At 24.1% G+C, this 27,838-nt stretch overlaps 1 protein-coding gene across 5 annotated transcripts in view; it reads left to right on the forward strand.

Annotated features, from left to right (window-relative positions):
* The window catches only part of LOC117176074 (hypoxia-inducible factor 1-alpha-like), a 245,644-nt gene that overhangs the window by 196,285 nt on the left and 21,521 nt on the right, over positions 1-27,838 (forward strand). For all 5 annotated transcript variants that reach the window (XM_033366087.1, XM_033366085.1, XM_033366086.1 and 2 more), the window contains 6 exons: positions 2,767-3,082; positions 7,330-7,590; positions 10,497-10,647; positions 14,576-14,672; positions 21,613-22,012; positions 26,652-27,335. In XM_033366087.1, coding sequence (XP_033221978.1) covers positions 2,767-3,082; positions 7,330-7,590; positions 10,497-10,647; positions 14,576-14,672; positions 21,613-22,012; positions 26,652-27,335 — 1,909 coding nt within the window. The remainder of the gene's footprint in view (positions 1-2,766; positions 3,083-7,329; positions 7,591-10,496; positions 10,648-14,575; positions 14,673-21,612; positions 22,013-26,651; positions 27,336-27,838) is intronic.

Here is a 27,838-nt window from a genome sequence, read left to right on the forward strand (position 1 = left end):
GGTTAACAATTCATTTCCTTCGGTAGAAAATTAATCTTTCTTGTGTCAAAATTCATCTTTCTTAGTGGAAACTTTAACTTTTTACTTGAAAAATCTTTGAATTTTATTAAAAATTCGTATTTTTTTGTAGTAAATTAAAAAAATTTAACAACTGGTGTTTAAAGACGAACTACTTTCTTAAAAATTAAAAAAATCTCTTGCCTTGAAATTCAACTTTTTAGTTAAAAATTCTTGGATTTTATTGGAAATTCGTATTTTTTTGTAGAAAATTAATCTTTTTGTTAAAAAATTCATGTTTTTGGTTAAAAATGTAACAACTTATTTTTAAAGTTGAATCACTTTCTTAAAAATAAAAAATAAATCAATTATTCCTACTTCCTTAAAATTTCAACTGTTTGGTTGAGAATTTTTTTAATTTGATTGAAAATTCGTCTTTTTTTGGTCGTAAATTAAAAAATTTAACAACTGGATTTTAAATTTGAACTATTTTATTAAAAATTCCACTTTTTGCTTGAGAATTCTTGGATTTTAATGAAAATTCGTCTTTTTTGGTAGTAAATTAATCTTTTTATTTGAAAATTAGTATTTTTTAGTTGAAAATTGAACTTTTTGGTTGTGAATTCTTGAACTTTGTTAAAAATTCATTTTCTTCGGTAGAAAATTAATCTTTTTTGTTTCAAAATTCATCCTTTTTAGTTGAAACTTTAACTTTTTACTTCAAAACTCTTAAATTTTATTAAAAATTTGTCTTTTTTTTTAGTCAATTAACAAAATTTAATAACTGGGTTTTAAAGTCGAACTACTTTCGTACAAATTTAAAAAAAATTTCTGCCCTTAAAATTAAACTTTTTAGTTGAGAAATCTGCAATTTTATTGGAAATTCGTATTTTTTGGTAGAAAATTAATCTTTTTCGCTATAAATTTAACAGCTCATTTTTAAAGTTTAACCACTTTATTAAAAATGAAAAATAAAAAAATTTTTCCCAATTCATTAAAAATTCAACTTTTTGGTTGAGAATTTTTTAATTTGATTGAAAATTCGTCTTTTTGGTAGTAAATTAAAAATGTAACAACTGGATTTTTAATTTGAAGTACTTTATTAAAAATTCCAGTTTTTGGTTGAGAATTCTTGAATTTGATTGAAAATTCGTCTTTTTTGGTAGTAAGTTAATCTTTTTGTTTAAAAATTATTCTTTTTGGTAGGATTTTTAACGACTAGGTTTTAAAGTTTAACTACTTTCTTAAAAATCCTTTTTTTAGTTGATGATTCAAAATTTTAGTTAAAAATTCATCTCTTTGCTTGGAAATTGAACTGTTTTGTTAAAAATTTCTTTTTTTGTTTTGGTTCAAAAATTACTTTGGTAATTGAAAATTTACCTACTCTATTTTTGCTCGAAAATTGTTATTTTTTAATAAAAATTCAACTTTTTGTAAAGATTGAACTATTTTCTGAAAAATAAGTTGTTTTTTTTGGTTGAAAATTAATCCAGTTTAGTTGAAAATTCAACATTTGGGATTATAGTTCTTGTATTTTGTTGCAAATTCGTATATTTTTAAATATAAAATTCAACTATTCCAATTTAAGATTCATCATTTTAGTTGAAAATCCATTATTTGATTAAAAATTATTTTTTAAAGAAAATTATCTTTTTCTTTTGCTAGTTAATCTTCTTCTTTAAAAATTACTCTTTTCGGTTAAGAATTCAAGTAGTACTGTTGAATATTGATAATTTTAGTCGAAAATTCATCCTTTACCTTGGAAATTAATTTGTCTGGTTTAAGATTCATCATTTCAATAAAAAATTAATTTCTTTGGTTGAAATATCAGCTATTTGATTGAAACCTTTTTCTTCTTTGGATGTTTTTCGGTTGCAAATTATTATTTTTTTACCTGAAAATGTAATTATTATTCCAGTTGAATATTCCATAATTTTATATAAAAATGCATCGCATTGGTTAATTAATTGGTAATTAATTTTTTTGACTAGGCCTTTAATTATTCAATTTTAGGCTGAAAAATTATTATTTTTAGTTAAAAATTCATATTTTTGGTAGAAATTAATCTTCTTGGTTGAAAATTCATCTTTCTGGTTTAAAATTTAACTATTCCAGTTAAGATTTACAATTTGTGTTGAAAATTCATCACTTTATTTGAAAATGCAACTATTTTTATAAAGTCAGGTCTTTTTTTGTATAAATTTAGTTTTTTGGTAGAAAGTAAATTTTTATAAGTGATGATTTAAGTTATTCTAATGGAATATTCCGTAGTTTTAGTTGGGATTTTTTCTTTTCGCTTGAGCATTCGTTTTATTTTGGATTTGAAACTTAATTATTTAAGTTTTGATTGACAATTTATCTTTTTCAGTACAAATTATTTTTGTTGTTGAAAATTCAACTATGCCAGTTGAAAAATCATCATTTAAGTTGAATAATTTTTAGTGGAAAATTTAAGTATCTATTTGTTTCAAAATTAATTAATTTTGAAATTTTTTGCTTTTTTGTGTTAAAGGATGCTTAGAATGAACGCCACGAATTAAAAAAAAAATTTACGTTTAACAGCAAGTACTAGTATGTTACTGTTAGTTGATTGGTAAAATTTGAGATACTTGACCGGGAAAAAACCCGGAAATGACCAGGAATATGAAATAGTCCGTCGAATCGTCACCCTGTCAATGATGAAAGTGTTAAATGACCTTAAAAAGTAAATATAAATTTTCCGAAAAGCTTGAAGAGATGAAAATCATTATTATTTTAATTTTTTTGCAGACACAGCTACTTGGAGAGTCCCTTTTCCATTACGTATGTCCGGAGGATCACGAAGAGCTTACAAAAAATCTTACTCGCAACGAAGCTGAGCCCTCGACTTCTTTTATGACCGACCTGGTAGATGAAAATTCTAGTTCCTCGGAAGATGTACCGTTTAAAGAAGAGCAAAGGAGAAGTTTTACTATCCGTCTGGCACAAAGAACCGTGTCCAGACGCGAGCATGCACAATATGAATGTTTTCACATTTCCGGTAACCTCTGCATCGCCAAGGCTTGCAAGAAAGCTGGTTCGAATGTAAACAGATTAAAGCAGCGAGGTAAGTCTATAAAATTCCATGAAACCGGAAACGATTCCTTCTAAATTTCGATTTCACACTAGAGGCGCTAAAAAAATGGATGTCGCGACCCATTTTTTCTATTCAGTAAAAAGAAAATCTGCATAAAAGAATTAAATCGAGGTCTCAAATAATAAGGACTGTCAAGATAAAGTAAATTAATAGATGGATTAACAACCATTATTCGATTCAGGTGTATACCTATTTCTGAATTTTCTTGAATTCTTTTGAAACCTTTTAGAATATTTAAAATTTCCAAGAAAATTGTAATAAATTTTAATAATTTAAAGGAATTTCAAAGGATTTTAAAGATTTTAGAGTTTTTTAAAGCTTCCAAGGAATTTAAAAGAGCTTTGAAAAGATTCAAGGGATTTAAAAGGATTTTTAGAGATTTGAAGGTATTTCAAAAGATTCCAAGGATTTTTTTATTTTTATAATTTGAACTTATTCCAAAGGATTTTTAAGATTCTTGGGTGTTTTTAAATTTTGAAGGAATTTTAAAGAGCCTTAAACAGACTCAAAGGATTTCTAACGTTTTTAAATTATTTGAAATATTTTAGTGTTTTTAAAAATTCAAATAAATTCTCATGTATTTTCAAAAGATTTCAAATAATTTTAAAGATTTTTGGGTATTTCAAATATATTAAGGTTATTTTAATACATTTGACTAATTTGAAGACATTTCACAGGATTCCTGAGAATTTGTAAGATTTTAGGGTATTTTTAAAACTTCCAAGGAATTTTAAAAATATTGAAAAAGATGCAAAGGTTTTTAAAAGTTCGAAGGAATTTTCAAGGAATTTCGAAAGATTTCAAATCTTTTTCAAGATTTTGTGGTATTTTAACAGATTCAAAAGAATTTCTGATTTTTATAATTTAAACGTATTCCTAAGGATTTCAAAGATTTAGGGTATTTTTAAAACTGCCAAGGAATTTCAAAAGGGTTTAAAATGAATCAAAGGATTTCAAACGATTTTTAAAGGTTTGAAATATTTTAGAGTATTTAAAAAAAAATCAAAGGAATTTCAAAGGGATTTCTAAAGATTTTAGGGTATTTTAACAAATTTCATACAATTTTCAAGATTTAAAAAAATTATCTTAAGGTGTTTTTAATATATTTCACTAATTTGAAGAAATTCCAAACGATTTTCAAGATTTTAGGGTATTTGAAAAGATTTTAGGGATTTTTTAAAAATAATTTTAACGTATTCCAAAGAAGTTTAAAGATTTTAGGGTGTTTTTAAAACTTCCAAGGAATCTTAAAATCAAAAAGATTTAAATGATTTCAAACGATCTCTAAAGATTTGAAATATTTTAGTTTGTTTTTTAAAAATTTACAGAAATTTTCAAGGGATCTCAAAAGATTTTAAATCATTTTAAAGATTTTTGGGTATTTTAACATTTTTTTCATGAGTTTTCGAAAGATTTTAAAGGGTTTTAAATATATTAAGGTAATTTTAATTCATTTCACTAATTTGAAGTCATTACGAAGGATTTAAATTAATTTAGGGTATATTAAAAGATTCCAAGAAATTTTTTTGTCATTTAAATGTATTCCTAAGGATTTCAAAGATTTCAAGGTATTTTTAAAACTTTCAAGGAATTTCAAAAGTGTATAAAAATAATCGAAGGATTGCAAGCGATTTTTAAAGATTTGAAATATTTTAGGGGATTTAAAAAAAAATCAGAAGAATTTCCAAGGGTAGTAGGGTATTTTAACAAATTTCATGAAAAAGTCAAGATTTAGAAAAATTATCTTAAGCTTTTTTAATAGATTTCACTAATTTGAAGTAATTCTGAACGATTTTCAAGACTTTAGGGAATTTTTAAGAAATTTGAACGTATTTTAAAGGAGTTTAAAGATTTTAGGGTATCTTTAAAGCTTCCAAGGAATCTTAAAAGGATTGAAAAAAATTGAAGGATTTCAAAAGATTTTAAATTATTTGAAATATTTTAGTGTGTTTTTAAAAATTCAAATTAATTTGCATGAATATTTAGATGATTTCAAATAATTTTAAAGATTTTTGGGTATTTTAGATTTTTCCAAGAGTTTTCGAAAGATTTTAAAGGATTTCAAATATATTAAGGTAATTTTAATAAATTTCACTAATTTGAAGTCATTCCAAAGGATATCAATTATTTTGGAGTGTATTAAAAGATTCTAAGGTATTAAGTATTTTTACAATATGAACGTATTTCTGAGGATTTGAAAGATTTTAGGGTATTTTTAAAACTTCCAAAGAATTTTAAAAAGATTTAAAAAGATTCAAAGGTTTTTTAAAATTCGAAGGAATTTTCAAGGGATTTTAAAAGATTTCAAATCATTTTCAATATTTTATGGTATTTTAAAAGATTCAAAGGAGTTTTTGATTTTGATCATTTAAATATATTCCTAAGGATTTCAAAGATTTCAGGGTATTTTCAAAACTTCCAAGGAATTTCAAAAGGGTTTAAAAAGAATCAGAGGATTTCAAACGATTTTTAAAGATTTGAAAAATTGTAGGATATTTTTTTAAAATCGAAGGAATTTCCAAGTGATTTAAAAGGATTTCAAAAGATTAAAAAGATTTTAGGGTATTTTAACAAATTTTATGAAATTTTATAGATTTAAAAAAATTATCTTAATGTATTTTTAATAGATTTAACTAATTTGAAGTAATTCCGAACGATTTTTAAGAGTTTAGGGTATTTAAATAAATTTTAGGGTATTTTTACAATTTTCCAGGAATCTTAAAAAGATTGAAAAAGATTTAAAGGATTTCAAACGATTTTTAAAGATTCGAAATATTTTGGCGTGTTTTTAAAAATTCAAAGGGATGTTCAAAGGATTTCAAAGGATTTCAAATAATTTTACAGATCTTAGGGTATTTTGAGATCTTCCAAGTCATTTTAGAGAATTTTTCAAGGGTTTCGAGGGATTTAAAAATATTTAAAATATTTTAGATATTTCCGGTTTCAATAATTTCAAGTACAATTCAATGGATTTTAAAGATTTTAGAACATTTTTATAAAATACAATGAATGTTCAAGGGATTCCAAAACATTTAAAATAATTTGAAATATTTCAGGATGTCTTTCAAAATTCAAATGTTTTAAAACACTTTGGGCTTCCAAAGATTTTAAGGGACCTTAAATATCTTACGGTATTAAATTTCCAAGAAATTTGCAAGCGATTAAAAAAATTGCAAAAAACTTTATTGAAAGATTTTAAATATTTTAGGCATTTAAAAATATTCCAAAGAACTTTCACTTCATTTCAGCAATTTGATTAAAGAATCTCAGGCTTTTTTAATAGCTTTAAAATTTTTTAAGGGATTTTAAAAAGAGATTTTCAAGGATTTTAATGATTTAAAAGGATTTGACAAAATTAGAATGCGTTTTCAAATAATTTCCTATTATTTCGGAAGATATGGAACAATTTTACAGGACCTATAAGACAATTCTCTAAGTATTTTTCTGACCTATTTTTATAAAAATAGAAACAAAATAATTTCAATTTGTTGATACGGGTTTACAGTCTGTCGGGATTTTTTTTTAAACAGTTTCGATCAAAAAGTTTTAAAAGAAATGCTTTTCCATGATGCCGATTTTCAATAATTTTTAAACGATTTATTTGCTTAACAATAAAGAAACTATACCTGAAAAAGCGATTCTATAGTTACAAATCAAATACATTTTACTGAAAATTTGAATTCTAGAAAATGAAATACCGATTTTCAACAACAAAAATTTAAAACTACCTACTTAGAAATTCGTAGATAATTTTTCTAGTATTGCAAAGTATTATTCTCCTGATAAAAATGCGAAAGCAAAAAATTTGATAAGACTTTATTTTTACACTATTATATTTTTAGCTTACATTTTGAACATCGGAGGTCTGTCAACTGATAAAAGTAAATTTGAAAAAAAAGATGTTGAAATATTCAAAAGTCTAAGGGAAAAAGGCTGAATGAAAGGATTTTACATAGTTCTCTTTATGTTTTTAAATGATTTCTTTTTAATCTTAAAAAATCTATTAATTCGAACATTAAAAGTTTAAAATTATTTTGATTATCTAGTTTTCAATTTTTCAAATTCTTGAACATTTTAAATTGTATTTTTCTCATTCAACTTTTTATTTTTGCAACTTAAGATCTATAGAATAAATCTCGATAAAATTTAGAAAAAAATTGCTTTAATTTCAAGATTGTTTATATTTGTATGTTTAAAATAAAAAATATTTTTGCTAGAAACCACCGGGACGGGTAACGACGTTATTTTCGTGGGCATCGCACGACTCTTGAAAAAGAGAACAATCACAGACCTTTCGCTACTCGAGGCAGATAAGGATGAATACGTTACTCGACATTTAGTCGATGGTCGTATAATTTTCTGCGATCACAGAATTTCCATCGTTGCTGGTTACATGGCTGAAGAAGTCTCGGGTAAAAGTGCCTTCGCATTCATGCATAAGGACGACTTTAGATGGACCATGATTGGACTTCGACAAAGTGAGTCTACGAGAACTAAGAAAAAATGCTTGGGGGCCGTTGAAAAACTGCGTCACACTAAAAGAAAACCATGCTATTTTGTTCACCAGGAAATTAATTAATTTTTTGTCTTAAAATATTAAATATGATTACTGCTCTAATATTTTAAGAAACACAAAAAAAATCAACATCAGCCCGGCTTTGAACCCGAAACGGCACTATCGTTCCTGATTCAAATCCGAGCTGAGGAAATTTTTTTCCCGTTTCTCCAAATATTAGACCACTTTTCGTCACTGTTTAATATTTTTGCATTAAAAATTACGCCTAAAATAAAACGCTAAATAATATTTTAATAGGGTGATTTTTCACGAAAATAAGGGAATAATAAGGAAATAATTCTTTTAAATAAAATTAATATAAAACTACTCTATTCAATTCAAGACGCTTCAGATTTAAAATCGAAGCATATTAAATTTTTAACTAAATAGTTCAATTTTCAACAACAACAAAAAAAAATTTTTTACCAAAAGTGATGATTCTTCAACAAAATAGTCGAATTTTGAACAAACAGAAAAATTAATTTTTTACCTAATAGTTGCAATTACAAAAAAATAATTAAACTTTCAAGCAAAAGAGACGAATTCTTAAACAAATACAGTTAAAGTTTCAACGTATAAAGACGAATTTTCTACCAATTTATTGAATTAAAAAAATATATAACTTCAACCGCAAACAGTTCTATTTTTAACCTAATAGTTGAATTTTGAAACAAAAAATGTGAATTTTTTGACGATAGTTCAATTATTAATCCAGAACTTTTCTACGAAAAAAAGATACATTTTCAATCCAGAAAGATGAATTTTCGTCAAAGTAAATAAATTTTTGACAAAACAAATACTTTTTAACTAAATAGTTACATTTTTTATTAAAATGATGATTCTATAACGAAAAAAATTGATTTTTAACAAAAAAATGAAGTTTTACCGAATTAGTTGAATGTTTAATTTAAAAAAATTCCTTTTCAACCAAATAATTAAATGTTCTACCAATAAGATGAATTTTTAATTAAAAAAGTAATATTTGATACTTTTACTAAATGATAGTTTTATTTTACATAAAGAAAACTGTCGAACTTAATCGAAAAATAACAATTTTTAACAAAGATTGGAGTGTTCAACCAGAAATGATTTTTAAGTCAAGAGCAAAGAAAATGCAACCAAATTGTTGAAATTTTAAGTAAAAAATTGTATTTTATCCCAAAATCTGAAACTTTTAACCCGAAAATGTGAATTCTTCAGACAAAAAATAATTTTCAAACAAGTAGTTGAATTTTCTAACAAAATAGTTGAATTTTCAACGCGGAAAAATGAATTTTTAACACAAGAGTTAAATAAATTCTTTATCGATAATAGTAGAATTTTCAACCAAAGAGATGAAGTTTTCAAAGGATGGATTTTCTAACCAAAAAGACGAATTTTCAACAAAATAGTCGAGTTTTTAACAATTTATGTACTTAAATTTTGAAATAAATAATTAAATATTTAACTAAATTAATCAATCGGCATTAAAAAAATAATTAGACTTTAAACCAAGTTTTATTTTATGAATAAAAATCAGTTGAATTTAATCAAGAAAGATAAATTTTTAACAAAAGAGTTGAGTTTTCAAACAAGGAAAAAAATATACGTCAAGAGCGAAAAAGAACTTTCACAAAATTTCTGAAATTTCAAGCGAAATGATGAATTTCCTACAAAAAAGTTGAATTTCCAAGCGAATAGCATTATTTTCTAAACAAAATGTTGAATTTTATACAATATTATTAAATTTTTAACCAATTAATTTGATTTTTAGTCAAAAAAGATAAATTATCAACAAATATTTTCAACACAACTTTTTTTTTCACTGGTCAGAGAGTTCAGTTTTCTAGAAAATGATAGAAGTTTCTATATAAAAAAAAAATTTGCAAATATAACTATAAAATGATTAAATTTTCAATTGGTAAAATTGATTTAAAAAATGGAATTTCAACAAAATAGTTAAATTTGCAATCAAAGATACGGTCGTTCTATTAAAAAAATTAATTTTTAACAATTAATGAAATAGTTAAATTTTTTTTTAACAAATTAATTTTAAACCAAAAAGGAATGAATTTTTATCAGCATATTTAAATCATTAGCCAATAAAATTAATGCTTTAGAAAGTAGTTCAACTTTCAACCAAGTAATGGAATTTTCAACCAAAAAAGATAAATTCTCAAAGAAAAGATTAATTTTCAACTAAAAGCTATCAATATAGTTTAATTAAGTTAAATTTGCAATCGAAAGAATGGATTTTCAAAAAACAGAAGAATTTTCGACAAAATAATTAAATTTTTAAGAAACGAGTTCAACTTTGAACTGTACAGTCAAATTTTCAATCGAGAAGATTAATTTTCTACTAAGAATGACGAATTGACAACAAAATATTGAATCTTCAACCAAATCAAAAAAAGTTTTTTTACAAAAAGAGATGAATTATGATCCAAAAATAAAGTATTAGATTTTTCCATTAAAAAGAATTAACTTTCAATTAAAATCGGTTGGATTTTTCAGATTGTTATATATTAATTCAGTTCGCATTTTAAGCAAAAAAAAACAAAAAAAAGAGGCAGTTTCTTGAAAACAGGGGAAAAAGAGGCATTTTTAAAAATAGGTTAAGGGTGGTTGTGCAGGAGAAGGGGAGGAGTGCCTTTATTTTAATTTTTAATTATTTTTTATTTTACTATTTATTTATTACCCCTTCCCCCTTTTACTTCACAAATCGACACAAAAATAGCCCCCCCCCCCTGCCCATCGCCCTGTCAGTGTGACGTAGTTTATGAAGGGCCGCTTAGGATTTTTTATTTTTGATTTAAATAGATTATATAACAAGTTTAATTTTAATTATAGTGTATAATAAAGGAGAAGGCTTCGGACAGTCGTGCTACAGACTTGTTGCGAGAAATGGAGAGTTCATTTATCTGAGGACCCATGGTTATTTGGAATTTGATAAAACCACCCAAACCGTCGAGTCTTTCGTCTGCGTTAATACCTTAATGACGTGAGTATCTTGATTGTCCAATTAAAGGGTTGGCCGCCAACCCGGGAAAACCGGGACAAAGCCGGAAAGGAAATATTATCGCAGGGAGATTTCCCAGTTTTCATAATTCGCGCGTTTTCTTTCACCAGAGTGCGCGATCTGTTCAGGTCCTATTTCTGCGAAAAATTAAATTTAATAAATCAAAAATAGTTTTATTTTATACAAATTATTGATAGAAGCTTATAGTTTATTTGTAAAATCAAGTAAAAGAGCAAGTCATTCAGTTTAAAAAGAAAAAAATTAATATTTTAATTACTGGTCACTTTTTCTTGCGTAGTTCTGAATTTAAGACTGATAACATTATTGTCTACTATAAAAATTCAAAGTACGTGTTTTGATAACATTCATAATTTTTTTTTACCATATAGTACAACTTTCAAACAAAAATGAAATAATCTCAATTAAAATGATGAGTTTTCAAACAAGAAGATTAAGTTTCTACTAGAAAGACAAATTTTCAACAAAATACATAAATTTCCAACTAAATATTTAAATTTCGAATTAAAAACAGTAAATTGTGTACTACAAGAAAATGAATTTTTAACAAAATTATTAAGTTGTAAAAAACGAAATTTAACCGAAAATGGAATAGTGACATTTTTAGATAAAAAAATTGAATTTTTAAGAGTATAGTTCAACTTGCAACAAAATAAGTGCATTTTTGGCTAAAAAGAAAAAATTCTCAAGAAAAAATGGAATAGTTAAGTTTTCTGTACAAAAAAAAATTAATTTACAATAACAAAAAAGAAAACGATTTTTTCAATAGAGAAGTAGAATTTTTAGCCGTACAGATGAATTTTCAACTAAAGTAAGGAATGAGATGCATTTTCAAGGAAAAATTAAATAGTTGATATTCCTATCTTAAAAGATTTTAATATTGAATCAAATACAGTTCATTAAAAATGGAATAGTTCAATTTTCCGTTAAAAAAATAATTTTTACCTGAAAAAAGAAAGTTTGAACAATATACTTGAAATTTCAACCAAAAATAATGAATTTTTAAACAAGAAGATAAATTTTCTACCAAAAGTGGAGTTTTCAACTGAAAAACTAATTTTTAGCCAAAAAAAAAGTATTTTTCTACCTAAGTTTTTTGTTTAATTTTTAAATATTGAAACAAGGAAATGAATTTATAGCCGAAAGAAATAAACTAAAATTTTTAAAACATTTTATTTTTTTATCTATCGCAAAAAAAAAGAAATTTTGTACCAACTCAAGAAATTTTAGACAAACAATGGAATAGTGAAGTTTTGACAAAAAAATTGATTTTCCAGAAATATCCACAATATTGAACAAAAGAAGTGAATTAGCAAGTAAAAAAAAGTTTGCAACTAAAAATGGAATAGTTGAATTGTATGTTAAAAAAATTAATTTTCAACCAAAAAAGACAATTTTTCAATAAAATAGTTGAATTGTCAGTCATAGAGATGAATTTTTGACTGAAGTAATGAATCTTTAACGAAAAAAGTACATTTTCAACGTAAAATTGAATAGATGGTATTTCAACCAAAAAAAGACTTTAATATTGAATAAAAAAACAACTTAATTTAAAATAGTTCATGTTCAAGTTTAGTTGCGGTTTCATTTTAAAAAATAATTTTGAACCAATAATGAGGTTTAAACAAAATACTTAAATTTTCCACTGAAAAAGAAGACATTTTTATCAAAAATAAATGAATTTGAAAACCAGAAAAATAATTTTCTTTAAAAAGTCAGTATTCAAACAAATAGTTGAATTTTCAACTAAAAGGGTCAATTTTTAAGAAACGAATTTTAGAAAAAGTAGTTAAATTTTCAACCTAGAAATAATTTTTTCACAAAAATATTAATTTTTAACCAAAAGAGACGAATTTTACATACAAGAAAGGAATCTTAACAAAAAACGTAATAGTTGATATTTCAATAAAAAATATTTTAAATTAAAAACCTTTGTACTCAACCAAAAAGGATGAATTTTTAACAAATCATGTAACCTTTCAAATAGAAAAGATAAGTTTTTAATAAGAAATCAAACAAATAAAAGACAAGTTTACACCCAAAGAAAATAAACTTCAACCGTTAAAATTTCAACAAAAACAGTTAAATTCAAGAACAACAAAAAACGACGATTTTTCTACAAAGCAATTATTTTTTATTTTAAAATATGTATGTTTTTAGTTTTCGCTATAAAAAAATAGAAGACTTTTGAAAACAGATCCTATAAAACGTTATTTTAGTAAACAATAATGTTGTGTTTGTGAAATTCAGTAACTATTGAAGAAAAACTGACCGTACTTGCAATATTATTTTTTTTTCAAACCGGTTAACTGACCCTTTGAAACTTATTTTACAACTAAACTATAAACTTTTATTAACAATTTCTTTAAAAAAGCTATAAAATTTAAATTTTCGCAGAACAAATTTTCGTCTTAAAAATTTCTATAATTTAAATTTAAAAGTATAGCTTTAAATGCGAAATTCTAAGGCATTTTAATTTTTGAGGCCTTGAGATTAAACTTTTTTCTTAAGTTAATTTTTAGATTATTTTTTGGAGGTTTTGAATTAAAAATTTACAATATTGTAGTTTCAAAACGAAATTTTTTAAATTTCAGGACGATTCCGCTATTGAATATTTCAAATTTTTTTTTATTAAAAGCCTTGATAGTCAAGTTTTGAATTCAATAATTTTAGGCAATTTCGAACTTAAAAGCTGAAAATTGTACAATTTCAAAAATTATAATCATATTACAGCATTTTCGTTTTTATAATATATATTTATTTTCAATATAATATCTTAAAATTGTCCGATTTTTAGTTGAAGATTTAAACAAAACAAAATCATTTCGAATTGAAAATATTTGTTTGGAAAATTTGATGAATTTATAATAATTCTAAAGGTATGTTTGAAATAATAATTTTAAATGCTTACAATTTTAGAGTTCGGAATTTTCACGTTGAACGATACATTTTTAATTTTTCCATAGGTTTTAATTTTGCAATTACAATTGAAATAGTTGAATTTCGCAAAGAAATTAAAAAATGATTAATTATTAAGCAATTTAAATTTACTTCGAGTAATTAAAAATTTAAAAAGTTTGAGTATAGCAAAGTTTTAATATCACAATTTTTAATTTTAATTTTTAATGTTTCCCATTTAAAATTACCTTTTATTTTGAAAGTTTTTTTAGAATAATTCAATTAATTTGTGTGTGTGTGTAATAACATTGTTAAATTATAGAATTTTGAAAGCGTTTACTTTAAAAGATCCAATTTAGTTTTCAATTTAAAATTGTCAAATTTTAATCATTTTGAATTTAAAATTATTTAAATTCAAAAGTAAAGAATTTTTTATTTCAGGGACGACTATCCCTTTTTCCAACTCCCTCAATTTTTCAGGCCTAGATAAATGCTATACCAAAAACATGAATTTTAAACTAAAAAGATCAATTTTTCACAAGAAACGGAATAGTTCAATTTTTTTAATTAAAGACATTAATTAAGAACAAAAAGAAAACGAATTTTCAACCGAGAAAAAGATATTCCCTAAAATAGTTTCTAAAATTTGAATATTAAAATATTCCATTTTTAAAGTTTTGACATTGTTCTATTTCGAAAATTTCAATCTAAAAAAAAATTAAAATTAAATTAAATTGTCCTAAATCGTTCTATGTATTTTTTTTTAAATTTCAGTGGCTTCAATTCAAAATTATTAATTATTAATTATTGTTTTAAAAATGTCTGAAACATAATATTTAAGAATTAGTTTCATAGTAGATTTTTAATTGTTTATATAATATATTTATTGTATGTTTTTCTCTCAGCCGGAAGAAATCATAGTGGCCATCCTGGATTATTTTCACGTGATGACTCAAAAGTATTGATTATTTAATTTGTTTATTCTTTTTTTCAGGCAAGAGGAAGGGGAAGAACTAATCAAAGAAATGAAGCAAAGATTTTCGGCCACGATAAACAACTTGAAAGATGGAACCGATTTCTCATTAACTTTCGTAAGTGTGATGTCTTATCTTGCCCCCTTTTTTTCCTAATGCCCTTTTTTCTTTTCCCCTAAATTCGAGAATCTAAAGCTTATTTTTCTCTTTTCTCCCTTTTTACAAGATTAGTTTTTTAAGAATCATTAACAGAAATTCACGATAGAAAACAAGACGCTTTGAAGGAGATTCCATTTGACGATACCAATTTCAAATATTATCTGGACGATTTATTTGATATTTTTACAAATAAAATTTATTGTTATTTAATTTTATATACATGTATTACTATACAATCCGAATTTCGAAATTAAATTTATTTATTAATAAAATAACCTTACACCTACAATATATTCTATAATAACGTTCATACAAAAAAATGTTAAAATTAAAAAATTTAATTTAATTTGATTAAAAATTACGTTAGAAAAAAGTAAAATATATGAATTTTCAACTAAAAAAATGGTCATTTTTAACAAAACATGGAAAAATTAAATTTTTGATTAAAAATTAATTTTCATCTATATAAAAAATAAATTTGCAACGAAATAGTTCAATTTTCTACCAAAGAGATGAATTTGTAACAAAGAACATCAGTTTTCAACCACACATGGAATAGTTTAAATAATTTTGAACAAAATAGCCACATTTTCAGTAAAAAAAAATATTAGTTGATATTTCAACCCAAAAGATGAATTTTCTAGAAAAAGAAATAACATTTTTCCACAAAAAGCATGATTTTTAACTAAAAAAATATAAATGTTCAATCGAAAATAGAATAGTTAGATTTTCAATTCGAAAAATTAATTTTTAACCAACATAAACCGTATTATCAACAAAAAATCTTTTTTTTTTCTAATAGAACGAGTAAATTTTCAATAAAAAAAGGAATTTACAACTAAATAAACTAAACAAAATGAAAATGGAATAGTTTAATTTTCAGGTAACTTAATTAATATTTAACTGAAATTATGAACTTTCACCCAACGTAATGAATTGTTAATCGAATAGTGGAATTTTAAAACTATAATATTAACTTTTTTCTACCAAGAAAGACAAATTTTGAATAAAATACATCAATTTTCCAGTAAGAAAGATAAATTTTCAACCAAAAATAAAATTGTTGAATTTTCAGTTGTAAAGATAAATTTTCATTTACTCGTAAAATGATCAATATTTAACTGTAATGGTTGAATATTAAACCAAAAAGACAATATTTCAACCAATAAGATGAGTTTTGAACTAAAAAGATCAACTTTCGACAAGAAATGGAATAGTCAAATTTTTTAATAAAATATTAATTGTAAGCAAAAAGAAAACTAATTGTAAACAAAATAGTTAAATTTTTAGTTACAGAAAAATTAATTTTCTAAATAAAAATTTTTTTTCCTAAAATAATTAAATTTTCAACTAAAATACATCAATTTTCAAAGATAAATGTAATATTCGATATTCCAAAACGATTTTTTAACATTTTTAACCACAAATAGTTGAATTCAACCCAAAAGACTAATTTTTTAAATAAAATAGTTGAATCTATACCCAAAACAGATTTATTTCTAACCAAACTATTGCATTTTTAACCAAAAAGCATTAATTTTATTACCAAAAAGATGAGATTTGAAACAAAAAATTTGATTTTTCAATAAAAAAGCTATTTTTTAACTAAATATTTGAATTTTCTACAAAATTGATCAATTTTTGATCCCGGAAAGTTGAATGTTTGACGCGAAAATTTGAATTTTTAATCAAATTAATTTAATTTTAAAACAAATAGTTTAATTTTCTACCAAAATAGTTGAATTTTCAACTAAATATTACATTTTTTAACCGAATAATATAGATTTTCACTCAAAAATGTAATATTTGATTTTTCAACCGATAAAAATTTTGATTTTTAAATAAAAAATAATTTACTTCAGCCAAAAAAGACGCATCCTTGACCAAAAATTGATTAAAACGATTTTTCTACAAACTAGTGGAATTTTAAACCCGGAAATTTTATTTTTTCATTTTAAAAAGTTAATTTTTAACTGGATATTTTATTTTTTTTGTCATATTCCTAAATTTTCAAGCTAAAGATACTAATTTTCTTCTAAAATAGTTGAATTTTCAAGAAAAAAGCTAAACTTTGTACAAAAAAAAGAATAACGTCATAAGAAAATTATAGAATTTACAACAAATAATTAGTTTTTTAACCCAACAATAAAATATTTAACCAAAAAAGGGTGAATTCTCATCGAAAAATGTAATAATTTATATTCCAACTGGGAATGATGTTAATTTTGAATAAAAATCAGTTGTATTGAACCAAAAGATTTAATTCCAATTGTTTTTTTTTTTAATAATACAATTTACAAGCCTAAACAATTTCAAATTTGGTTAGCGTTTTTTGTCACAAATCGAAATTTTTATTTAAAAACCATTATATTTCAAATAAGTTTTAGAATTTTTTAAAACAATTTTAAGTTACTTTGACGTTTTACTTAATTAATTTTTTATTATGTTATGTAATTTTTTTCGTCTGAAATTCTTATTTTTAATCAAAAATCATTAGGTTTAAGAGTAATTACAGTATATAAACAAAAATCATTTTACTTTAAAAATTAAACTTACAATTTTCGACAAATTTTCATCAATATGGAAAATAGTATTCTTACTTTTCTTTTCTTTGAGATAATCTCTAAATACTATGAAATCCAAAAATGTTATATTAATATTAATTAAAATTTAAGAAATTTAAATTATATTAAAATCAAATTAAAAGTTTTATTTAAAGTTTAACTTCTCAAAATGAAATCAAGAATCCAACGGCCAAATTTGGACAACCACCATTAAATGCTCTTATTGTGATTTAAAAAAGGATTCTCCCTTAAAAAGAATGCCCTAAAATAAAGAAACATTTATAAAAATATTTACCAACGTTTTTGTACATGTTTCATTATTAAGATTTTATAATAATAAAAATAAAGAAATGAAAGAAACAAAAAAAGAGAGAATGAAGGCGATTTGGTTGGTGGTTATCTTCTCATTTTTCTTTCCTCTTTTTTATTTTTGTCCTGAGATTATTTTTTAGGACAATTTTTGTTGATTTTTGTAATGGAGAATCCATTTTTAAATTTCAATATGAGCATTGTATGGTGTTTGTCCAAATTTCGTCGTTGGATTCTTGGTTTTATTTTCGGGAATATTTTATTTTCTATACATTAAGTTGATCATTGGTCGTTAAATAGGATTTTAAATTTGAATTAAAATGTATATTTCTTAAATTTGCATTAATATTAATAAAACATTTTTGGATCTCATAGTATCTAGATTATCTAAAATAATAGGAAAGAAAAGTAAGAACACTATTTTTCATATTGATGAGAATTTGTTGAAAATTGCAAGTTTGATTTTTTAAATAGAATGATTTTTGTTTATATATTCTAAATACTCTTAAATATAATGATTTTTTTTATTAAAGATGACTATTTCAGACGAAAAATACTAAACTTAACGTAACCAAAAATTATTTAAGATTGTAAATGTTCTTTTAATCTAATGTTTTTTTAACAAGGAGATAATCAGAATTGGGATTTTCAAAACAATCGACTTAAACATTTTTCTGTTTTCATGGATTGAAATGTTTATTTAAAAAATCTTCAAGTAAAATTATACTTGTTTTTAGAAAAAAAATGAGCTTTTTTTCTTGAATTTTCAATTTTCTTCATTTTTCGACAGTTGAAAAGTCAAGTGTTAAAAATAGAAGAAAATCTAATTTTGAACAGTTTAAACTTAAATTTTTTCCGACGCAAAAAACTAAAAAATAATCCAAAATAGTTCTACTATTCTAAAACTTCTTCAAATTATGATTTGTATTTAAAAATTCCAGTTTTCGTAGTCAAACGTCAACATTACTTAAAATTGTTTAAAAAATTATAAATCTTCTTTGAAATATAATGATTTTTAAATAAAAAATTTGATTCCGGACAAAAAACACTAACCAAAGCCGAAATTGTTTAGGTTTGTAAATTGTATTATTTTTTACAAAAATCATTGGAATTAAATCTATTGGTTCAATACAACTGATTTGTATTCAAAATTGAAATATATCTCAGTTGAAATATCAGTTATTACATTTTTCGTCGAGAATTCATCCTTCTTGGTTAAATATATTATTATTTGGTTAAAAAAGTTAATTATTTTGTTATAAATTCTACATTTTTCTTAAAACGTTATTCTTTTTTGCACAAAGTTTAGCTGTTTTTTTTTTCTAAAAATTGAACTATTTTAGAAGCAAGTTAGTCCCTTTAGCTTGAAAATGAAAGAATATGGTAAAAATTAAATATCTGGTTAAAAGTTAACTTTTTTAAATTAAAAAATCAAATTTCCAAGTTGAAAATTCCACTAGTTTGTAGAAAATTAGTTTTATTCTATTTTTGATCAAGGATTCGTCTTTTTGGTTAAAGTCAATTATTGCCTATTTAAAATTTTTAATTTTTGTCGGTTTAAAATTCAACTATTATTATTGGTTGACAATATATATCATTTGTTTAAAAAATGTAATATTCAGTTGAAAATCCAACTATTTTGGTAGAAAATTAAACTATTTGTTTGAAAATTAACTTGATGATTGATAATTAAATTAATTTGATTAAAAGTTCATATTTTTGTGTCGAAAATTCAACTTTTCGGGATCAAAAATTGATCAACTTGGTAGAAAATTTAAATATTTAGCTGAAAAGTAGCTTTTTTAATTGAAAAATCAAATTTTTGGCTTCAAAATTCAACTTTTTTGGTTAAAAATGAAACAGTTTATTTAGAAATAAATCTGTTTAATTTTTCAGAGTTTAAAAAATTGTTTAGAGTAGAGTTTAAAAAATTTTTAGAGTTGTAAGTTGTATTATTTAAAAGAAAATCTTTGGAATTAAATCTTTTGGTTCAATACAACTGATTTGTATTCAAAATTGAAATCTATCTCAGTTGAAATACCAATCATTACATTTTTCGTTGAGAATTCATCTTTTTTGGTTAAATATTTTATTATTTAGTTAAAAAGTTCATTATTTTGTTGTACGTTCTACAATTTTGTTAAAGCGTCATTCCTTTGTGTACAAAATTTAGCATTTTTCTTGATAATTTAACTATTTTGGAAAAAAATTGGTCTCTTTAGTTAAAAAATTGAGCAATATTGTAAAACGTAGATTATCTGGGTAAAATTTAACTTCTTTAAATTAAAATATCAAATTTCCGGGTTGAAAATTCCACTAGTTTATAGAAAATTCGTTTTATTCCATTTTTGGTCAAGGATGCGTCTTTTTTTGGTTGAAGTTACATATTTCTTATTTAAAATTTTTAATTTTTATCTGTTGAAAAACCAACTATTACATTTTTGGTTTAAAAAATTATATTATTTGGTTAAAAAATGTAATATTTAGTTGAAAATCCAACTATTTTGGCAGAAAATTAAACTATTTGTTTGAAAATTAACTTGATGATTGATAATTAAATTAATTTTATTAAAAGTTCATATTTTCGCGTCGAAAATCCAACTTTTTGGGGTCAAAAATTGATCAATTTGGTAGAAAATTCCAATATTTAGCTGAAAAGTAGCTTTTTTTATTAAAAAATAAAGTTTTTGGCTTTAAAATTCAACTTTTTTGGTTAGAAATGCAACAGTTTGGTTAGAAATAAATCTGTTTTAATTTTTAAAGTTGTAAAAATTGTTTTGAGTTGTAAATTTCAATTATTTTAAACAAAAATCATTAGAATTAGATCTTTTGGTTCAATACAACTGATTTTTATTCAAAATTAGTCTTTCTCAGTTGAAATATCAATTGTTACATTTTTCGTTGAGAATTCATTTTTTTTGGTTAAATATTTTATTATTTGGTTAAAAATTTTATTATTTGGTTAAAAAGCTAATCATTTTGTTGTAAATTCCGCAATTTTGTTTAATCGTCATTCTTTTTTGTACAAAGTTGAGCTTTTTTCTTGAAAATTCGACTATTTTGAAAGAAAACTTGTCTCTTTGGTTTAAAAATTTAACAATATGGTAAAAAAATAGAATATTTAGGTAAAAATTAACTTTTTCAAATTAAAAAATTGCACTATTTTGTAGAAAATTCGTTTTATTCAATTTTTGGTATTTTTCTTTTCTCCTTTTTTTTATTTTTGACCAAATTATTTTGGAAGAAAATTTTTCTCTTTAGTTTAAAAATTGAACAGTATGGTAAAAAAATAGAATATTTAGTTAAAAATTTTCTTTTTCAAATTAAAAAACACAGCATTCCACTATTCTGTAGAAAATTCTCGTTTTATTCAGTTTTGGGTATTTTTCTTTCCTCTTTGTTTTATTTTTGATCAGATTATTTTGAAATAAAATGTATCTCTTTAGTTTAAAAATTGAACAATATGGTGAAAAATTAGAATATTTAGTTAAAAATTAACTTTTTTCAATTAAAAAATAAAATTTCCACTATTTTGTAGAAAATTCTCGTTATATTCAATTTTTGTTGTTTTTCTTTCCTCTTTTTTCATTTTTGACCAGATTATTTTGGAAGCAAAGTTGTCTCTTTAGTTTAAAAATTGAACAATATGGTAAAAAATAGAATATTTAGTTAAAAATTAACCTTTTCAAATTAAAAAACACAAAATCCTCTATTTTGTATAAAATTCTCTTTTTATTCAATTTTTCGTGTTTTTCTTTACTCTTTTTTTATTTTTGACTGGATTACTTTTTAGGAACTTTTTTTTCAAGGGAGGATCCTTTTTTAAATTATAATAGGAGCATTTTATGGTGGTTGTCGAAATTTTTTTGTTGGATTCTTGGTTTATTTTTAGGAATATTATATATTAATATTATATTTTAATTTAAAGATTGCGTGAAAGAAAAACAATTTATAAAAAGTGTTTGTTTTCTTTTTTTGTTTTTCTTTTGTTTTATAAACTAAAGAGCGAATTAAACAATTTGCAGGAAGATCTAGGCTCAGATGATGCAGTTCAATCGAACGATGTAGCATGTGTTGAAGATCCATCTCGACTTGAAGATGCAATAACCGATCTGATTAGTGATCTGCCCTCGACTTCAATAACGGAGGATCAACTAGCTCCATCTCCAATTCCCGATCCTCAGTTTTATAAAGCAGCGATATACTCAAAACGATTGCCGCCGGCTTCCGAGCAACTCAGCAGAATGTGCATCAAAGGTGTCGAGCCCGTGGTCAGAGGTAAAGGCAAAGGCAAGGGATCCAGGAGTCCGAAATCGAGCACGCCTATCAAGAAACCCGTCTACCCGGACAAAAAAATTCCCGAACTAGATGATATTCCGAGTCCTGGTTCGCAAAATCAACCAACAACCCCCGTGGCTGAGAAGCGTAAGTTTTTTGGAATATTTTTGGTCATTAGGGTGGAACGTAGAGTTATCAAATTCCCGAGAATTTAACTTCAGGTTATATAAGCGAGAATATCACAGAATTTAAGAGAATTTAAAAGAATTTCAGAGAATTTATGATTTTTAGCAATATTTTTATTCTTCAGATTATATGAACGGTTGAATATAAATTATTTTCTAGCTCAAGACATATTTAGGAATTTAAAATATGCAAAGCAGTAGCTCCTGGAAAACTTAGACGCGTGACATTTTCCCAATTCTCTGATTTTTCTTTGACTAATTCTTCATTTCAAATTTCTAATATTCAAATACCAGCATTTTAATCTGATGATATTTTTACGATAGAATTTTTTCTAAAGGAATAAAACAGTGTCTCATATACCCATTTAAAATTTTCAAATGTATTCATTTATTTAAAAAAAAAAACTTCTGCTTTAAAAGATGATTCTTTAACAAAATACTAGAATTTTTAACATAATAATTGAATATTCATCTTAAAAAGACAAATTGCCAACGAGAAAATGTCATAGTGTATATTTTAATAAAAAAATAATTAAATTTATACAGCAAAAGAAAAGAAATTTAAAACCAAAAAGACGAATTTCCCACAAATAAAGATTTTTCACTCAAAAACTGAATAAATGTTTATCTAAATTATTAAACCTTCAAACCAGAAAACAATGTTTCTTTACAAAAAATTCAATTTTCAAACAAAAAATATGTCTATTCAACAAAAAATTAATTTCCCATGAAACTGATGCATTTTTGAATAAAAGAATGGAAATTTCAAACTACACATTTATTTTTTACAACAAAAAAACGGGAATTTTCAACTAAAAAATATCAATCTAAAAAAAATGGAAAAGTTACATTTTTTGGTGAAAAATCAATTCTAAACAAAACAAAAAGAATTATTTTCCACTAAACATTTAAATTTTCAAGCAGACATAAGCCTTCAATAAAAAAAATGTCACAATTTTTTAAATCAAAAAAATAAATTTTCCAAAAAATAGTTGAATTTTCGGTTGAAAAAGATTTTTGTCGAGTTTTCACGATCAAACTCTGAATTTTTTAACAAGAAATCATTTTCTACCAAAAAAATTGAATTTTCAATCCAAAAAAACTAATTTTTTCAAATAAAAAAGGGGAATTTTTAACAAAATACTTAAATTCTCTACCAAATAGTTGCATTTTTATCCAAGAAATATCAATTTTGTACTAAAACAGATGAATTTGTAATAAAAAACAAATTTTTGTATAAGAAAATATTTCAATTTATTTGTCAATGCCAAAATATAAATGTTAAACAAAAATTACATTTTCTACGATCTAGTTAAGTTTTCAAGAAAATAATATAATAGAATAATTTCTAACCACACAGTTGCATTTTTATCAAAAAATTTAATTTCTGTTAAAGAAGGTAAACTTTAAAATAAAAAAGAGAAACTTTAAAAAAAAATAGTTCAATTTCCAACAGAAAAGTTAATGAAAAAATGCAATTTTCTATTAATTTTTTCTAGATCGAATATTTCCTACCGACAATTTATTATTCTTTAATAATTTTATTTTTTTCCCACACAAAATATTTTCTACACAGAATATTTCCTACACGAAATTAAATAGTTATATTTGATTATAAAGGTATTTTAAAATCCAATATTTTTCCTAGGCAAAATATCAATGAACTGAAATGTTTGCTGGATGAAAGTTCCACTTGTAAAAAATAATTTGTTTTTTATTACAAATTCATTTGTTTTAGTGCAAAATTGATATTTTTTCAATAAAAATGCAACTATTTGGTAGAGAATTCAACAATTTTGTTAAAAATTCATCCATTTTGATTGAAAAAATTTGTCTTTTTAGTTTAAAAATTAAATTTTTTCGTATAAACTTATTTTTTAGTTATAAAAATTCAATTTTTAATTTTACTGAGTTCACTTTTGATTAAAAATTGGCATTTTTTAGTTAAAAATTCAACTATTTCGTTGAAAATTTATTTATTTTGATGAAAAATCGTATTTTTTGGTAAAAAATTATTTTTTTGGTAGAAATTTAATCTTCTTGTTTGAAAATTCATTTTTATGTAAAAAAAAAGACAATTTCAAAATAAAAAAGTATTTTTTTACAACAATAAAAAAAACACAAATTTTTAACTAAAAAATATCAATCTTAAAAAAATGGAAAAGTTACATTTTTTGTTTAATGATCAATTCTAAACCAAAAAAAAAAAAGTTTTTTCCACTATTTTCTTAGCAAAGAGATTCAACCAAAAAAATAAAATTTCTTCTATAGAAGATGAAGTTTTAAATCAAAAAGATAAATTTTCAAAAAAATAGTTGAATTTTCTGGTGAAAAAGCAGAAGTTAAACTTCCAAACAAAAATATTAGAATAGTTAAATTTTTAGTTACAAAAAAAAATAATTTTCAACCCAAAAAACTTATTTAAAAAAAGTTAGATTTTTAAACAAATTGATCAATACCAACAAAAAAAAAGTTAAATTTTCAAATAAAATGGTGAATATTTTACTGAGGTATTTAAATTTTCAACGAAAAATATGAATTTTAAAACAAGAAAGTCAATTTTCAATCATAAATAGAATAAATTTTCAGTTACAAAAATTGCAACGAAACTGACTAATTTTCAACTAATATTTCTTTGCCTGGAATAGTTGATTTTTTTAACCAAAAAGATGTTTTTAATCAAAAATATTAATCAGTTTCGTCGAAAATTAATTTTTTGTTGAACAGTCATATTTTTTGTTTGAAAATTAATTTTTTGTAAAGAAAATTTGTTTTCTGGTTTGAAGGCTCAATTATTTAGGTAAGCTTTTATTTATTTTTTGAGTGGAAAATATTTATTTATTGGAAATGCGTCCTTTTGGTTTTAAATTTCTTTTCTTTCGTTGTATAAATTTTATTCTTTTTTTATTAAAATATAAACTATGGCATTTTTTCCTTGGAAATTTGTCTTTTTAGGTAGAATATTCAACTATTATGTTTTAACATAATAGTTGAATATTCTACCTAAAAAGACACTTATTAAATATTCTATGGTAAAAATATCATAAGATTAAAATGCTGGTATTTGAATATTAGTGATTTGAAATGAAATATTAGTCAAAGAAAAATCAGAGAATTGTGAAAATGTCACGCGTTTAAGTTTTCCGGTCGCCGTGTGGCGGCGCGGCGCCAGCTATGCATTTGGTCTAGAAGTCAAATAATACAAGGCGAAAGTCTTTAAAAAAACGTTTGTTAAATAAAAATTAATTTTCTGATATTTCTTGGTAAAAAATAATAATCATTAAGATTTTTTTAATCTTTTGAATTAAAAATAATTTGCAAAAATCGTAAAATTCACTGATTTTAGAGGTAAATTCCAATGCATTTCTACTAACCACAACAAATTATTATTCATGCACATTTAAATTAAACAATAAAAATATCCGAAAATAAAACGGTTTTAATTGTATAGTTTTTTATTTATTAATTGTAATTTATTTATTATTATCATATGTTATTTCAAGTTCAAAAAATGAACCTTGTTAAGACTGCTTTTTAAAATCGAGGAAAATATGCTAATGTTATTTATAACTAATTTTGGAAAAGAACTCGAGGTGAACTTTTGAAAAAAAATATTTCGGGTTTTCTTTATTTGACAATAACTATTTAGAGTTTAAAATGTTCCCTTTTCTCTTTTGAAAGTAGACATTCTTATTTTATTCTAATGATGCAGCGCTCATTTATTCCTTAAAATATTATCTGCAAATCTCATTGGTAAGTTTTTATTCAGAAAAATTTATTTCTGAAAACCTATTGTTTATAAAAATAAAATTTTTGTAATGAAAACGTGCTAATGAGATTTGCAGAACATCTTTTTAAGAATAAAGTAAGCCCTACAGCATTAGGATTAAATAATAGTTTGCAACTTTTACCAAAAGTAAGAGAGAAACATTAAACTCTAAAAACTATTGCTAAATAAACAATGAAAATTGTGAAATATTTGTTTGAAAAGTTAAACTTGAGTTCTTTTCCAAAACTAGTTATAATTATCAATAAAATATTGTCCTCGATTTTATAAATCATTTTAAAGAAGGCTTATTTTTTAGCTTCAAATAACTTTTTTGGTTTAATTTAAAAACCATTTTCGTTTTAAATCTTAAGCTAAATTTCTTTTTGTTTAAAAACTCTTTAGTGTTAAAAATGCATGTATTCTAGTTAAATATTAAAAGTTTTAATTAAAAATTCATTTCTTTGGTTGACACATGAGTTATTTGATTGAAAACTTGTTTTTTCTTCAGATGAAAAGGAATTTTTTGCCAAAAATTTAACTATTTTGTTGTAAATTTATTACATTTTTGTTTGAAAATTATTATTTAGTTGAACTGAAAATGTAACTGTTATTCCACTTGAATATTCTATAATTTTAGTTAAAAGTTCATCTCTTTGATAAAACATTTATTTTTGTAATCAAAATTTAATTATTCAATTTGTGTTTGAAAAATGATATTTTTTAGTTAAAAATTCATTTTTCTGTTTTAAAATTTAACTGTTTCAGTTAAAAATTGCAAATATTGTTATTAAGTTTACTAAACGTTGATCTTAATTTCCTATTTTCTCAATAGTAATGCCGATAGCAGAGAAGAAAATTCCTGAGCACTCGTGTCAATCATCTCCAAGCATTCCGGAAACCGAGAACGTGAGTTCGACTTCCTATGTTCGAAGTTCCGGCCTCCAGGAATTTAAACCTTTTGAGGTGAAATTGGAGCGTGTTGGTGAAGGTCTTGAGGCGCAAGAATTTTTGCTCAATGCCGCACAGTGCCCGAGTATCTCTGAGAATCTAGGAATCAATTTCAAGAGGAGATTCAGTGAGGAGCTGAATCCAAGTTTGGTCGATGACGAGGAAAAATCGGCGAATGCTAATCCGTGCACTTCAATTGAAGCCTCGAGCAATGAATTATGCCCAGGAACCTCAAGCAACCTTCAGCTGAATTTAAAGAGAAAATTCAGCGAAAACGCGGATCCAGATGTGAATTCGTCTAAAAGGCTGCTCAAAGAAGCTTATCCCCTTGATCATCCGGTGATCAGCACAGACCCGGGAAACTTCAACAGCTGTGTCGATGTTCAGCAGTGTAACTATCTTTACAAAAATTTGGCCGAGGTCGAGGTGACGGAAGTCAGTTTGCCGGACAGGAGCAGTGAATATCCAACACTGGATCCTGCCTCGTTTGTACTTCCCGTTTCAGGGGAACTTATAGATCTTCGAGACCTTCAAGATCTGCCGGAATCTAATTTGGAAAGGAATCCAGGTACTGTAACCAATTATTTTTTTCTGTTCAGAGGCCTCGGACTCACCAAATCACACTAGTGACACTATTTGGCACTTTTTTTTCGTGAGCGATGATCCACTCGATTTTTAGATATTTTTTACTCCCTTTTCGAGATTTTAGGTATATGTGAAGTCCCTCGTCGACAGGTTAGCTGGGAGTTTATTACACTCAAATTAGAAGATTGCAAGAAATCTTTGATAACAATCAGGGTGGCTGCTCTACCGGGGAAACCCGGAAAATGACAGTGAATTTATTTTTTGACCGGGAATTTAACAAAATTTGTAGAATAAAAATTTTGTCCAACTGTGATTTCAAGCTATTTTAAACAATTTCCTAAATTGTGATTTTTATCAATTATTATATCGTTTAGTTTAGAATGCTTAAGGGCATGCGACACAGTGGAATTCCTACATTACCAACCTCTTTTTTCTATTGAACAAAATTTTTTTTTGAACCATAGAACTTTTTTGTAAATCAAATAT

This window comes from Belonocnema kinseyi, chromosome 7 (genome assembly GCF_010883055.1).
Source record: "Belonocnema kinseyi isolate 2016_QV_RU_SX_M_011 chromosome 7, B_treatae_v1, whole genome shotgun sequence".
NCBI lineage: Eukaryota > Metazoa > Arthropoda > Insecta > Hymenoptera > Cynipidae > Belonocnema > Belonocnema kinseyi.